The sequence below is a fragment of the Hydra vulgaris genome, chromosome 01 (assembly GCF_038396675.1).
Source record: "Hydra vulgaris chromosome 01, alternate assembly HydraT2T_AEP".
NCBI lineage: Eukaryota > Metazoa > Cnidaria > Hydrozoa > Anthoathecata > Hydridae > Hydra > Hydra vulgaris.
Window position 1 is genome coordinate 13,682,299 of NC_088920.1, and position 15,202 is coordinate 13,697,500.

The 15,202-nt window shown below is 26.2% G+C and overlaps 1 protein-coding gene across 1 annotated transcript in view; it reads right to left on the reverse strand.

Annotated features, from left to right (window-relative positions):
* The window catches only part of LOC136075123 (uncharacterized), a 57,989-nt gene that overhangs the window by 34,035 nt on the left and 8,752 nt on the right, over positions 1-15,202 (reverse strand). The window contains exons 2-3 of the mRNA XM_065787441.1: positions 9,226-9,507; positions 499-549 (exon numbers count right to left, since the gene is read on the reverse strand). Of these exons, the coding sequence (XP_065643513.1) occupies positions 499-549; positions 9,226-9,502 (328 nt within the window). The 5' untranslated portion in view covers positions 9,503-9,507. The remainder of the gene's footprint in view (positions 1-498; positions 550-9,225; positions 9,508-15,202) is intronic.

Here is a 15,202-nt window from a genome sequence, read left to right on the forward strand (position 1 = left end):
AGTAAAGAAAAAAAATTGTATGTTAATTAGTATTTAATGCAAATACTCTATTTTATACTTATTTTTATTTAACCAATGAAAACATACTTCCGTATGAAACTATTCAACTGTACATAGTATAGTGTATTTGTTATTTTGGTTTTTGAAAGACTAACCTTACCATATATACTTAAGAGACCTTTATATATAAAATATTTAGAGATCTTAAAACTGGATTATTTGACAAAAAACTTGATAAATTTAAATAAGATAAGCTAAAATATAGATAAGTTTAGTTATAAGTTAAATTTTTGAACTTATATCTAAATGTAACTACATTCAAATGTTTATCATTTAGTTTTACATTAAATATTTAAACTAGCACAATCAATGTAATCATCATGATCATTGCAATCATCATCATTTCGATCATATTTTTCAACATATTCATGATAATTCTTCTCATTATTATTTTTATTATTTGTTTTCTTTATTTACTACTTTTTAATTAAGAATTACCTGTATTCGAAATATCTTTTGACAGTACTGAAGGCGTTGTGGAAAACCCACCTGGTTAAATAAACAGAAATATATTTCAAATTGGTATAACACTATTCAAAAACTCAAAGTATAAAAAAAACATTAAAATAAAATAATTTATTAAAAAATTAATATCACAATCATTATCTTTGTCATTAATTTTTTGTGTGAGCAGATAAATTTATTTAAGAAATCATCATCATCATCATCAAAATTTTCTGTGAGCAGAGAATTGGATGAGGAAGTTAAATTAATAATCAAAAAATACCTCCACATCATCAACATGTTATTGTAGTACATATTATATATTTACTGCTGTTTAATATAGAATTCCTTTTGCTAGTGTTTTTTTTTTTTTTTAAAAAATCTTCGCTTCCAACAAGGCTGCAAGCAGCCACTAATTAAAGTTGGAAGTTACTGAAAGAAAAAAGATGAAGATTGTAGAGCAAGATAACGATTGACGGATGACTTAAAGGATTGCAAATTATATGAATCAGGAAAGCAAGATGAAGGAAGCGAATTCCAAAGAGCTGATGTTCGAGGAAAAAAACTAGATGAAAAAGCGTTTTTGGAACACTTAGGAACAGTCACAGAAAAAGGATGAGACTTAATTGAATGATGAGTAACACGAGAATGAGTTTTAGTAGATGGCACAAAAGATGCTAGCTCTTAGAGCAGTGCCCATTATAGTATTTATAGAAAAGAGAAAGAGAAGCAACATTACGACGATGTGATAGTGGTTGGATGTTGGCTGCAAGAGCAGGTCCAACTATGTTTACAACGCGTTTTTGCAACGCGTTTTGTTTGCAACGCGTTTTGTTTTGTTTGCAACGCGTTTGTTTTGTTTTGTTTTGTTTGCAACGCGTTTTGTTTGCAACGCGTTTTGCCTTGTCTAAAAGAGAAAGGGCATCATTAGAAGAACCGCCCCAGATATGGCAACAGTATTCCATACAAGGCTGGATTTGAGAATGTTACTTAGTGAATGTAAAGACCGGATTTGAGAGTGTAACTTGGTGAATGTAAAGACTCGTTTAAAAACTCATATAACAAAATATAAAGAAATAGTTTTTTAACTTAATAGTCATTTTAAAAAAATCTAAAATAATCAAATGTATAAAAAAATAAAACATCATCATCATCCAGTTGTGGACAGGAAAGGCATGCGATCGCACTCTATTCCTATTTATGCATTTAAAATTTTTTTGCGACAACTTAACCATGGCTAAAATTTTGAAAATGTTTGAAAAATGCGCTAAAATAGTTTATGGTAATAAAGCAAGAAATTGCTTTTAAAGAATATTTACTGTTAAAATCACTTATATAAATTATCAAAAGATATTGTTAAAAATGTTTTTAAAAATTTTTTTTAACAATATCTTTCGATATTGTTAAAAGAGTTTTTTTAACAATATCGAAAGATATTGTTAAAAAAGATTTTAATGAAAAATGATTTTTGAAATGAACCGGTGAATGAAAAGGGCGGAAGTCCAACAATGTAAGCTTTCTAAAATTAAAGAAAAACTGCATTTTCCCTCATAGTATTTTTTGTCAATGGTTTAATTTTTTTTTTTTAAAAAGGATGTTTTTTACCTTGATAAAAAAAAAAAAATTAAACCTTTAACACAAATTTATTACAGGGGAAAATGCAGTTTTTTTTAGTTTCCTAAAAGTTTACATTGTTGGACTTCCGCCCTTTTAACATTCACCGATTCAAATAAACTCTTTGCTGAATTTATATAATTAATATTCAAAAACATAACACAGTTATTCTTTTTTTTTATTTATTGTTATTTTTTTTTTGTTATGCTATGTATAATTTCCAATAAAATTTATTTACACTAAGCTAAATGCTTTAAAATAAAGTTTTAAAACACCATTACATAAATTATCATAGAATATTAAAATAAACTTATTTCAAAAGTATTTTTTTAATGATGAGTGTAATACTTTTAAAACAATTTGTATTCTTAATATAATAAACAATGACAACAACGAATGCGTTTCAATAAACTTTTTTTATAAATAGTTTTTGATGATTTAAAAAAAGTTTTATTAAATGATAACTAGATTTTTTTTCATTTAAAAGAGTTTGCCTAAAATTATAAAAACATTAGAAAAGATCAAAATTTTATAGTTTGTTGCGTTAGTTTTAAAAGGTTAATAACTGTATTAGGAAAACTTAAAAAAAATCTTTTTATTTTTTTTAATGTTTAATTAAAATTATCTATAATATAATTGCTACAGAAGCGTTTAATGTTTAACGTCGTTTCATTAGTTACTAGGCTTTGAAAGAGCGGGTTTTCAAAATGCATGCAGTCATTAGAGAAAGATCTCTTAAGCGAGTTAAAACTTTTTTCCTTTTAATATTTAATTATTAGTTTAGATATATTACATAAAGAATCATAATAAGGTAAATAATTATCGTTAAGATCATATTATAATTGAAGAAAGTATATAAAATAGTTATATATACATTTTTATTTGATAAAGTAGAAAGGACTTAAATTCTTATTAGATGAAGTAGAAAGGATTTAAATAAGAAAGGATTTTAATTTTTTAAATCGTTTATATTTTGTTTGTTTAAGTTTTTCTTTTAGCAGTTTTATTTTTATTATTTTATTATTTTGAAGGAAAATAGGGGTATAGATGTTATTTAAAGTTATACTAATGCTATATCCATAAAATGATTATTACTACTTTGAAATTTATGTATGCTATTATTAACTATATTAACTATTTTTGTTCTTTTTTAGAAAATTTAGAAAAATTAAAATTAAAATTTTGTGCCAACACTGACATGGCATGTCACATGTTACTGTATGTAAAGGTTAAGTTTTGTTATGAAGATTACAGCTCTTATAAAAAAAAAAAAAAGAAGGTAAAGAGTATTGTTTGTAAATATATATTTTGTTTACTTTGAATCTTTTAAAATTTTTTGTTTGCACACGATTGTTTGCATTTATGCTTTTTTAATATGTATGTGAATGTGGTAATAAGTGCTTTATAGTTGTTTTATCAATGTGTTTTTATAATAATGGAAAGTGTTTTTTTATTGTTTGTGTATGTGTTAAAGGGTGTTATATAATTGTTTTTAAAAATGTGTTTAAATATGTGTATAATGTATATATTTAACCTTATATACATATTTAAACATATTTATTGTGTTTAAAGTTGATACATATGTTTATATTATGTTGTTTCTGTGTTTTCAAAGTGCTGTGACTTGGTAAATGTGTAGAGCAAGATTTGTCAACTTTGCCAGCCTTGTGATGTACTTATAACAGAGGGTTACATGATAATGTTTAGTGTCAAACTATTACTGCTTTAGGTCTAGCTATTTTCAAGCTTTTATTATTAATTATTCGAAAAATACATAAAAATGTATTTTAATACCATTTTGCTTGATGTTGTTACTTATGTTCTGTTATAATGAATATTATCTTACTTAAGTTATGTTATATACATATTATATTAACTTATGTTGTGTATTATTATTTATTATTCTAAAAACGCATAATAATGTATTCTAATAACATATTGCTTAATATTGTTAATTATGTTCTGCTATATATGAATGTTATGTTACTTAAGTTATGTTATATACATATTATATTAACTTATGGTGAGTGCTATTGTTGTGTGTTGTTGCTGCGATGCTTTTTTGTTATCTTTTTAGTTGATAGACATTTGGCTTATCTTATTGTTGGTGTCTATTGTTTAAAATGGTAAATAGGTAATTTTATTAAAAATCACTGCTTTTAATCATTCACTAAAAGCAAATACAAATTATTTTGCCATATATACAATTTGTTTTATATCAATTTGATTTTTTGTCTTTAAGTGCTGTTTACTACATGATTTTGCTATAAATAATTTGGAATCGTGATGTTCCAGCATAAATTATTTTGTAAAAGCTAACATGAAATAATAATATTTTACAACTACTACTCTGGGAAATCACAACAGCTTTTCTCTATAAGGTACATTGAATTTCATTTTTTGTTTGTAATGTTTTTCTTACTTATTTGCTACATTTGTTATTTTAGATTTATTAGATGATGAATTTATGTGGTAATTGAAGAACAAAATATTGTAAAGACTTGTGAATTTTTTAAAAACGTTAACTAATAATTTTTTTGAAAAAATATTATTTAAGTTTGCAAACAAGGGTTTATAATTTTTTTTTTTAATTCGTTAGCAGTATGTTTACTATTAGAATTGCATGTTTTTAATAATTTTTTTTTTATTACTTGCTAAGCTAATTTTTTTCTAAACATCTCCTAGCTGATATATATATTTTTAAAGTCATAAGAATATTGTATAGTTTATTTTAAATGACAGTCTGTTATATATAAAAATTATTTGTGTGTGCTATTTAGAGTAGAAAAAAAATTATATAGGAAAGATCGCAATCTTCAGGATTCGTTTAAGATTTTTTGTTACTACTTCCAGTTAAAAGTGAAGTTTAAATGGATAATATTAGGCTAGAAGCAAATGTTAGTTTAGAAAATGGAAATGTTAATAGGCAAGTTAATCGTTGCAAAAATGAAAGAGATAGGCTTATGCGAGATGAAATCAATAATTGACAAAATGCTAAATATGCTGCTCGGCAAGCAGCAAATAATTCTAACCCAAATGAGGAGAGCTTGGTTATGCGAGTTGAAAATAATTGTCGCAGAAATACAATAGAGATTGGACTTAGGCAAGATGAAATTAATAGTCAATAAAATACTAGATATGCTGCTAGATACGAAAGAATGCATTGTATAGCAAGAAGTAATACTATTCCAGATTACAATTATTTAGGAGAAATGAATTATATTTGTCAGCAATGTGGTACTAAGAAATTTCCTGATGAAACACATTTTTTATGTTGCCATAATGGAAAGGTAGTTTTTTGCAATCTATGCAATTTTCACAAGATTTATTTAAAGGAAATTATGCAGATGGAAATGGCAATCTGAATTTTTTAAAATATATTAAAAATAATTATGCCTGTCTTTCTTTTACTTCATTTATAGCTAATGTAGTTTAACCCATGAATCATGGGCCACAATGTTTTAGAATATGTGGTCAAGTTTTTCATTGTATAGGTAATTTTAGGCGAAATCAAGATGTTCTGCTGACATATTGTTAACTATACTATCTATGATCCACTTGCAACAGTAAATTTTAGAATGCAACAATGTGGTAATGATCTTTGCTTAAATGATTTAATGTTTCAATTGCAAAATATTATTAGTGAAAAGAACCCAATTATTCCTGCATTTAAAAAACATAGCTAAAGTGAAGGATAAAGAAACTCGCCAAGCAGCTATAGAAGGTCGCTCAGTCTCAGTTGTAAAAGTGCCTTTACTTAAAAGGCAAGATAGACGTATCTATAATCTCTCTTCACATGGTGATGTTGCAGTTGTATTTGTTGGCCAAGATGGTGCTCCACCTTCCAAGGAAGGTGTTATTTACCCAAGAGGTCATCCTTTTAAAACTATATCAACTTGTTTCTCCGCGCAGCGACCTTATTCGTCAAGTTTCGTGTTTCGGAGTTATAGAGTTGAGAGAGGATTATAACCACAATTAAGTAGCCTCTTCGTCTGTAGTGGCCTTCTGGGCCTTGGGGAGGTGAATTTACAAAAAAAAAAAAAAAAAAAAAAAAAAAAAAAAAAAAATCAAGTATGTCTGCCAACTTAGATCCTATGGTTTGTCCTCTATTTTTTCCAAGAGGTGATGCTGGTTAGCATAATCAATTGGTTCACAACCCTGAACGTACTATATTGGTTAGAAATTATGTTACATTATCTCAGTATTACAATTACAAACATTTAGTTAGACAAATTTTTTCTTCATTTTTTTATGGCAAAACACTGTTTCAGCAATATGCTATTGATGCGTATGTTAAAATTGAAGGCCAACGCCTTGCTTTCATCAGAAATAACCAAAACAAACTGTTTCGCTGAGAAGCAAAAATGGCGCGAGATAACTGAAAATTTATATCCAGGTCAGAGAGCAAAGGATAGACCTGACTTGGTTATTCGAGTATTTAAACTCAAATTAAATAACCTTCTCAATGACATTTTTGAGCACGGTGTATTAAGGAAAGTTGTAACACATGTTTAGACTATTGAGTTTCAAAAGCGTGGTTTGCCACATCTTCATATTTTACTTCACTTTGCAAATGATGATAAGATTGAAACAGCACATGATATCAATAATTTAATATCTGCAGAAATTTCAGATCTGATTGTTAATTGAGGCCTTTATGACGTTGTTAAAACTCACATGATTCACAGTCCATGTGGTATACTGAATCCAAATTCTCCCTGCATGAAAGACGGAGTGCGCAGCAAAAACTATCCTAAAGAATTTAATGCTAACACAGTAGCAGTTCATAATGGTTATCCACGCGATAGACGTTGTGATAATGGTTTTGTTATCAATATTAAAGGTAACAATGTAGATAACTGCTGGGTGGTACCTTACAACCCATCATTATCAAAGAAATATCAAACTCACATTAATGTTGAAGCTAGCAAGTCAGTTAAGGCTGTTAAATATTTGTACAAATACTTATACAAGGGTAACGACTTTGCCAATATTTTAATAAAGGAACAAATTAATCACGAGCCATCCTTTGAAGGGAGGGCTCATCCATACTGGGGTCTTGGGAGACACCGAAGAAAAAAAAGCAACCAAAATGTAAATGTCTTCTATCAGTGAAGATATTTATAACTTTTTTGTTGCCGCTTTTTCTTCGGTGATTTTTTTTAAATTTTTTTTAATTTTGTAATATTTTCATTTTAATTTGTAATTTTTTTAACAATATATTGTTGTATATTTGGTTTGTTTTTGTCTTTTTTAATTAAAATTTTATATGTTTTTCACCAATTAATCTTAAATATAGTTAAATTGACTCATTAGCCAATCATCATAATATGATGCTACATTCTATTGTTAAGAATAATTAATTGATAATTTAATTTATTAAACTCACTGCTTTTAAAATTTACTTCAAGACAAGACAATATGTTTAGCTATATAAATGCAATTTATTTCTATCTCAATTTGATTTTTTATCTTTAATGTTTTTAGTTAGGCTCCTTGAAGCATTTATTATTTTGCTTTTTAATTAAAATATTTTAAATCTATTGTAATGTCTTTTAAATTAAACTAAAGTTTACTAAAAGCCAACATGATATAACATCATAAAACAACACTGACAATGCTGCATCATGACAGCAACAAGTATGACAACAGACTACCGAAAAGCAGGTAAATTGTTTTCCAGTTTTTTTTTTTTTCCCCCTTTTATGTCTACTCATCTGTTACAATTTTTATTTTAGGTTTGTCATATAAAGCATTAATGCAATATAAAAGATCAAAGTTTACATTTTTTTTAAATTTGTTATACACATGTTTGACTGTAAATTAACTTTTTTTTGTTTGAAACGTATTTGTACTCAATTGCTTAGTTATTTAAAATAAGTTTATTTAGTTGTGTGCATTTAACGTTTTAAAAACAATTTCCTTTTTTAAAGAAACGTATCAAGGGGATTGCATCAACTCATGTATAATTTATGTTCACTTTATGTTAATCTTATTAATTAAAGTTCATGTTATAAAAAATATAACAAGAATTTAGCTTTACTTTTTCGTCAATTTAAAGCATGATGAAATGTTATTATTTTGTTTCAGTAACTAAAAATGTATTGTGTTAAACTTGGTAATGTCGAGGAAAATGGTTCTGCCTTACACTGATATGATTTATGTCAGTTGTAAATTACTCAAATAACGTTAAATAATAGGCAAATTATTTGCCTCCTCGTCCTTTTTATTTTAATTTTACAGATGGTTTAATTTTTTAATTTAAAGGCATTTTTCTAAAAGGGTATTAGTCAAGGATTCCGAATTTAAATTGTGGAAAACAGCCATTATGAATTAAGTAACAGACCGCCCATAACCCGTATTACGGGTTGCTTTCTGCTAGTTTATATTATTTCTATTTCTATTTGTTTACATATTCTTTTTTTGATTGATATATAAAAATATATAAATAAATAAATAAACAAGAATCATATAACCATTTTTATTTACACATTAAAAAAAGAACAAAAGACTTAATTGCTTTTCTCCTAATATAAATAAAATCAGTTGGAAACTGGTTAAACCAACAACAAGTTCAACTTCAATGTAATTGCAAAACATAAATAAAATATTTTTTTATTAGAGTTTTAGTTTTTCAGATTTATACTACTTTTTTTTTTTAAAGCTAAAGATTTTTTTTTTATTTTATTTCTCTTTTGTTAAGATTTCTATTTTTTTTTATATAGTTGAGGCTGTTTAAATTTGTTTTTCCTTTGTCGGTTTTTTTCAGGGCTTTTCTAATTATCTAAAAAGCGGTGATCAAGCTTTCAAAAAAAACAATTACATGCGTGGTCAAGATTGGAGTGCGATTGCACGCCTTTTATGTCCAAAACTGATCTTCATCATCATCATCATCATCATCATCATCATCATCATCATCATCATCATCATCATCATCATCATCATCATCATCATCATCATCATCATCATCATCATAATCAAATTTTTCTGAAAGCAGAGAATTTGATGAAATTAAAATAACAACAAAAAAATAAACATATAATGAGAGTGACAAACAACAATCTGGAATATTTATATAATACAAATAATAATTTTAAAAAAATGTACTTGCAAGATCCTTCACCTCCTTCAATAAATCTTTTTTTTCAATTTTTAAAATGGCAAGTTTTAACTTTTCAAATGTGGGATTATCATCATAATTGAACCATTTTTTTATCATTTCATATGCTTTGTCCTTTTGTTTTTGAAAAAGTATAAAATCACTTCTAATTGAGTTTAAACTACGCTCTTTGACTTTTAAGCAAATACCAATCTCAAACCAATCTTCAGCAAGTAGCTCTGCCAACTTAATTTGAAATTCTGGATTTTGTAGGATTTCATCCATTTATACTAAAAAACAAAGCAAAACTCAAAATTTAATCAAATAATATACATCATATAATTTTAAAAAAATGTAAAATGCTATAAGTTTAGTGAATTTTTTAGGAACAATGTACAAACTAACCACGCTTTATAGTCATAAAAAAAATCAGGCCTTGTGATAATAAATAAGACTGCAGAGCCTAAGTCTAGTAGTTTGTTTGACATCATAAAATCACTTTTAACTACTTTTCATATAGAATAACAACTTATTTTAAATATACTTCCAGCAAACATTTTTGCAGTGGATCTATATATGCATTTGAGTTTTGCTCAATGGTTACTTTTAGGACAATTAGTGGGATCTACTTTAAGTTCCCAGTTAATAATTTTCCAAAAATTGATACACTGGCTAGCCACCATCTAGCCACATTTAGTGGCTGCCACAAACAGTAAACTGAGTAACCACAATTAGTCGTTTAAAATACCCATAGAGATCCATTGAAATAGTGTTTGCCTCACTGAAAAAAAAGTTCTGCAATAACTAAATGAATAATATGCTCATATCTAACTTCTTTTATTTCTGTAATGGCCCTTCTTAAATATTATTATATATTTTTTGAAAGGGGCTAATCAAAAGCAAATGAATAATTTAAAATTGCCAATACTGTTAAGCAAATGTCCTGAAGTAATTGATATGAGAACCAATTTTGTCAAAAAACAATTAAAGTTTCTTTTTTAACAAAATGGTACATTCACTTGCTTTAATAATAACCCTTACCCAAACGCATCATTCTTACCTTCTTTGAGCTCCTGACTGATTATAAAAGTATATATATATATATATATACATATATATATATATATATAAACATATATATATATATATATATATATATATATATATATATATATATATATATATATATATATATATATATAACACTCGGAATTAAGAAAAATGATGTGGGCAATAATTTGCCGACCTCAATCATTTTGAAGGTTGGCAAAAAAAAAATAGATACAAAGGTCTTACCATGTAACATAGAAAACAAGGTCGGCAATTTTTTGCCGACCTTAATCACTTTAAGGTCGGCATTGACAAATGCTGACCCAAATTCCAAGGGTTGTATATATATGTATATATATATATATATATATATATATATATATATATATATATATATATATATATATATATATATATTCAAAAAATATTGAAAACGTTTTATATCACGTTTACGACGTACGATGTTATTAGTATTTTTACATGATTATATGAAAAAACTGTAATAATGCTTAATCAACGATATTTAAAAAAACATAAAATTAAAACTTGCTTATTGGATATAACTATTTCAACTAAATGATGTCATGGATTAGGCAAAGTTGTTTTTTAGATGAACTTGCATTTGAGGAAGCAGAGTCAGGTAAGTATATAAATAAACCCCATTACACCAAATAATAGGTGAAGTTTTGTGTACCAGGAACTGTTTTTTTCAATGCCCAAAATTAAATTCTCAGACTTGTTTAAAAATGATGAAGATGCTATAAGAACATCTCATTACTAGTTATATTAAATAGTTGTAATTATATTTATTAGTTAGCTGTATTATTATTGGTATATTGACTTAAATCATAAAAGTTTATCATATAGTTGGGTATAAAAATTATTGGTACTAGGTACAGTAAGCTTTCTTTAATTGCACTAGCTGTTGTATCTAAGTCAGCTCTCTGAAAATTTAATTAAACTTCATAATGAATTGACAACAATGATGGACACTTGATTAAAACTAGATTAAAAGCTTATTTATTCTTAGATTGTTTCCATCAATTTTATCTGTGTTACTTAATAGCAACATTTAAATAAAAAACAAAACTGACTATTACTTCTAAACAAAATGGATAAACAAGTATACACAAAAAATGATATTACCAAAACAACCGCAACCAAAAATTCCAATAGCAATCAAAATACAACAATTTACCTCCTTATCAATCAAATTCATTACAAACATCTTCAACACCATTAAAAGTTACCGTACTTTTACAGAATTATATTCCATTATTAGTATGGAAAATACCCATTTAACAAAATAGAACGGAAACTTTCCTTATTTTGAAATAAATTTCAAAACAAGGAAATTTTTGTTGGAAATCAATTTTATTGTGGAAGCTGAAGTAAAACTTTAGTATACAAACTTGTCTCATAAAACAGCAATTTTAGATTTTTTAGCTAGCATGTTTTTAAAAATAAAAATATGTAGTATATTTGTGACTTTTTTTTTTTTTAAGAAATAAAGAATTTTAATTCCTTTGTTTATCCTATAAAATGAATGTAATAAATAGTTTCTTTATGTTGTTAAATACAAATTTTTAATGAATCATGTTTAATATAGAGCGTATAGATCCTATACACTATATATACCTTTTTTATGTTTATTTTCTCAGATTGTTTTATACAAAAAAAAATTGTTAACATTTTTATTACAGATTTGAAAATACGTCAATAATTGTAATTCAAAAATGTATAAGAAAAAATCATTAGTAATAATAATAATAACGATAATAATAATAATAATAACAAGAATAATAATAATAATATAAGAATAAGTACTTTTTTGATTGTCAAATTTGAATTATGATAACCCTTATTCTTTAAAGTTTATCCCTTGGTTTTTTCTATACTCAAATTATTTTTCTGTAGTGTTGTGTACTTTTCATTTTTATTAATATTTTTTGCTACATTTTTATAATTATTTTTTTAATTACTATTATCATTAACACACGCACAAATATATATATATATATATATATATATATATATATATATATATATATATATATATATATATATATATATATATATATATATATATATATATATATATATATACAGTATTGTGAAAAAGTTAAGAACCACCAAAAAACGAATCATAGTTTACTTTTTTTTTTTAATGGAATATACTTTTCTGGTAAAAAAATAATAAATTTTAGAAAATAGGCAAGCAAACAAAAAAATAATAACAATGACAAATACTTTTAAATAAATAAAAAAAATATGTATTCAAAGTTTTAATGGTAATTTTTATTTTGAAAAAATTGTGAAAAAGTTAAGAACCACAGAACAAAAAACTGTAATTTTTACCTAATACAGCATAATTCTAACCATGAATTTTTAGGCACTCATTATTAAATTTGGCGTTGAGTCTAATAAATTCTCTAAAATATGTTTGGAAACATTTTCAAGTATTCTTAGTAAAATATTGCACAACTCATCAAGGCTCCTTGGTGCTTTCTTGGCAATTTCTATATCAAGCCAACTCTACAGATTTTCAATGCAATTTAGATCTGGGCTATTTGATGGCCAAGTTAGACGCTCAATATTTTTGCTTTCAAACCATTCAGAGACAATTTTAGCTTTGTGACATGGCGCATTGTCTTGCTGAAAAATAAACGGAACACTTTGCTAAAGTACATCAATTGATGGTAATAAGTTATTATTTAAAATATCGGCATAATAAATAAAGTTGAGTGGACCATCAAATAATTTAAACATATGGAGACCATAACATGTCATGCAGTACCATATTCCAACCAACCCACTACCTTGTTTTGTTCTTTGAACGATACAATCGAGATTATATTTTTCTGAAGGATGTCTGCGAATCATAATTCGGTTTTTTTAGTTATTAACCTCGATATTTATCTCATCACTGAACATTAATATTCCTCCATTTTTATTAAGACGCATTCTTTGACGCTATGGCAAAACTCTTTTCACTTTTTTATATAATGATTGGTAAGTCGCGGTTTTAGAACAGCTTTTTTCCATAACATATTGTTAGCTAATAGTTTCCTATGCACAAGTAGTGCCAATGCTTGAGGTTCATTTGAAAGCTTAAATTCCTATCTTAATTCATGCAACGGCATGGTTGGATTTTACTTTGCCAACCTGATTAAAAAGAGATCATCATTAGGTGTCGTCAAACGCGGTCTTTCAGAACAATGGCAATCTACATAAGATTCGTCTCATTGAATCTTTTGATGATTTTTAGCACCAAACTATGTGATCGCTTTATTATTTTTCTAATTTCATGGTTTTACCTTCCTGGTGAAAATGCACCACTTTTACACAATCTTCATAGGTAATAGCTTTTCTGCTCATTTTTTTTATAAGAAAATAACTATTTTTGTTTAAAATTAATTTTTTTAATACTTTTAATATTTTTTTGGTAATGACTCAGGTCATAAATAGAATATTTAAACAAAAAAGGTAAATATAAAATAAAAAAAGGTGTTTCCGCCGTATTTAGCACATAAATATTGAGTGACAGTTTATTTGATTTAAATCATATATTAATTTTTTTTAGTTCAGCATTTCTTTTTTCAAAGAGGTCTTCGATTGTCTTTGATGAGTAAAATAAGTTTGTGTCGTTGGCAAACATTATAGGTTAAAAGATTTTACAGGCAATTGGATGATTGTTTATATAAATAAGAAACAAAAGAGGAGCAAGAGTAGAACTTTGGGGTACACCAAATTTTGTTTCTTTAAAATTTGAGTTGCTTTTTCTATCTATAATAAGACACTGTTGCCTGTTATTAAGGCAGTTTTTAAAGCAATTTAAAGCTTGATTTTTTATACCATACTTTTTCATTTTTGTTAGTAAAATTAGTTAAAAAGCTGATGGTGTCAAATGCATTTGACAAATCAATAAAGATCCCTAATGAGAATTTTTTTTTTTTAAATTGATCTACTTATCCTATTTGAGAGGCCAAGGATTGCATGCTCAGTTGAGTGTAGCTTTTAAAAACAATATTGACCTTTATTGATAATTTTGTTAGTTTTTAAATATTCATTTCATTTATAGATTATTTAATCTAGAAGTTTTGAGAATACTGAAAGGATTGAGATTGGTCTATACTTGTTTAAAAAATTGGTTTCTCATGATTTAGAGATTGGTATACTTTTAAAGAATTTTAGTTTATCGGGTGCAATACCTGTTGTAACTGATGAATTAAATACTTGATAAATTGGATTACGAATCTCCTCAAAAAATCTAACGCTACTTTGCAAAAGATGTCATCGATCCCTTGGGACTTAATTTTAAGTGAATTTATAACTATTTCAAGTTTGTGTTGATTTATTTCATGGACATTTAAAAAGCAGTGTGAGCCTGTTAAGTAACTTTTAAATGTATTATTTGGGCATTGAATTTTTGATGCAAGATCAGCACCAATGCTGGCAAGGTAGTTGTTAAATTCATTGGAAAAATCTCACTTGTTTTGTGATTCACTTTTATTAATTATTATTCTAGAAGGTACTTTGTTAAAATTAGATTTGCTTTTACCAAATATTTCCTTCATAATGTCCCTTGTCATTTTCAAGTCCCCATTAAATTTTTGTATTTGATTAGAATAATCAAATCATTAGAAAAAAATTGGCTTTTTTTATTTTTTCAAATAGGTTTTTGTATTACTTGTAGAAGTATAGGTTCACTTTGCTTCTATTTTTTAAGTACTTTACGTTTTGTTTTTGTTTTTGTTTTGAGGATTTTCTTATTTCTTTTGTTATCCATGGACAATTTAAATATTTTGTATTTAATTCTTTCTCTTGAATTGGAAAACTTTTACTATATTGTAGAATAAATAAATTTATAAAGTAAATGTACACAGAGTTTGTGTTTCCTAGTTTACATTCTTGTTAGACCTTTTGCAAATTTGC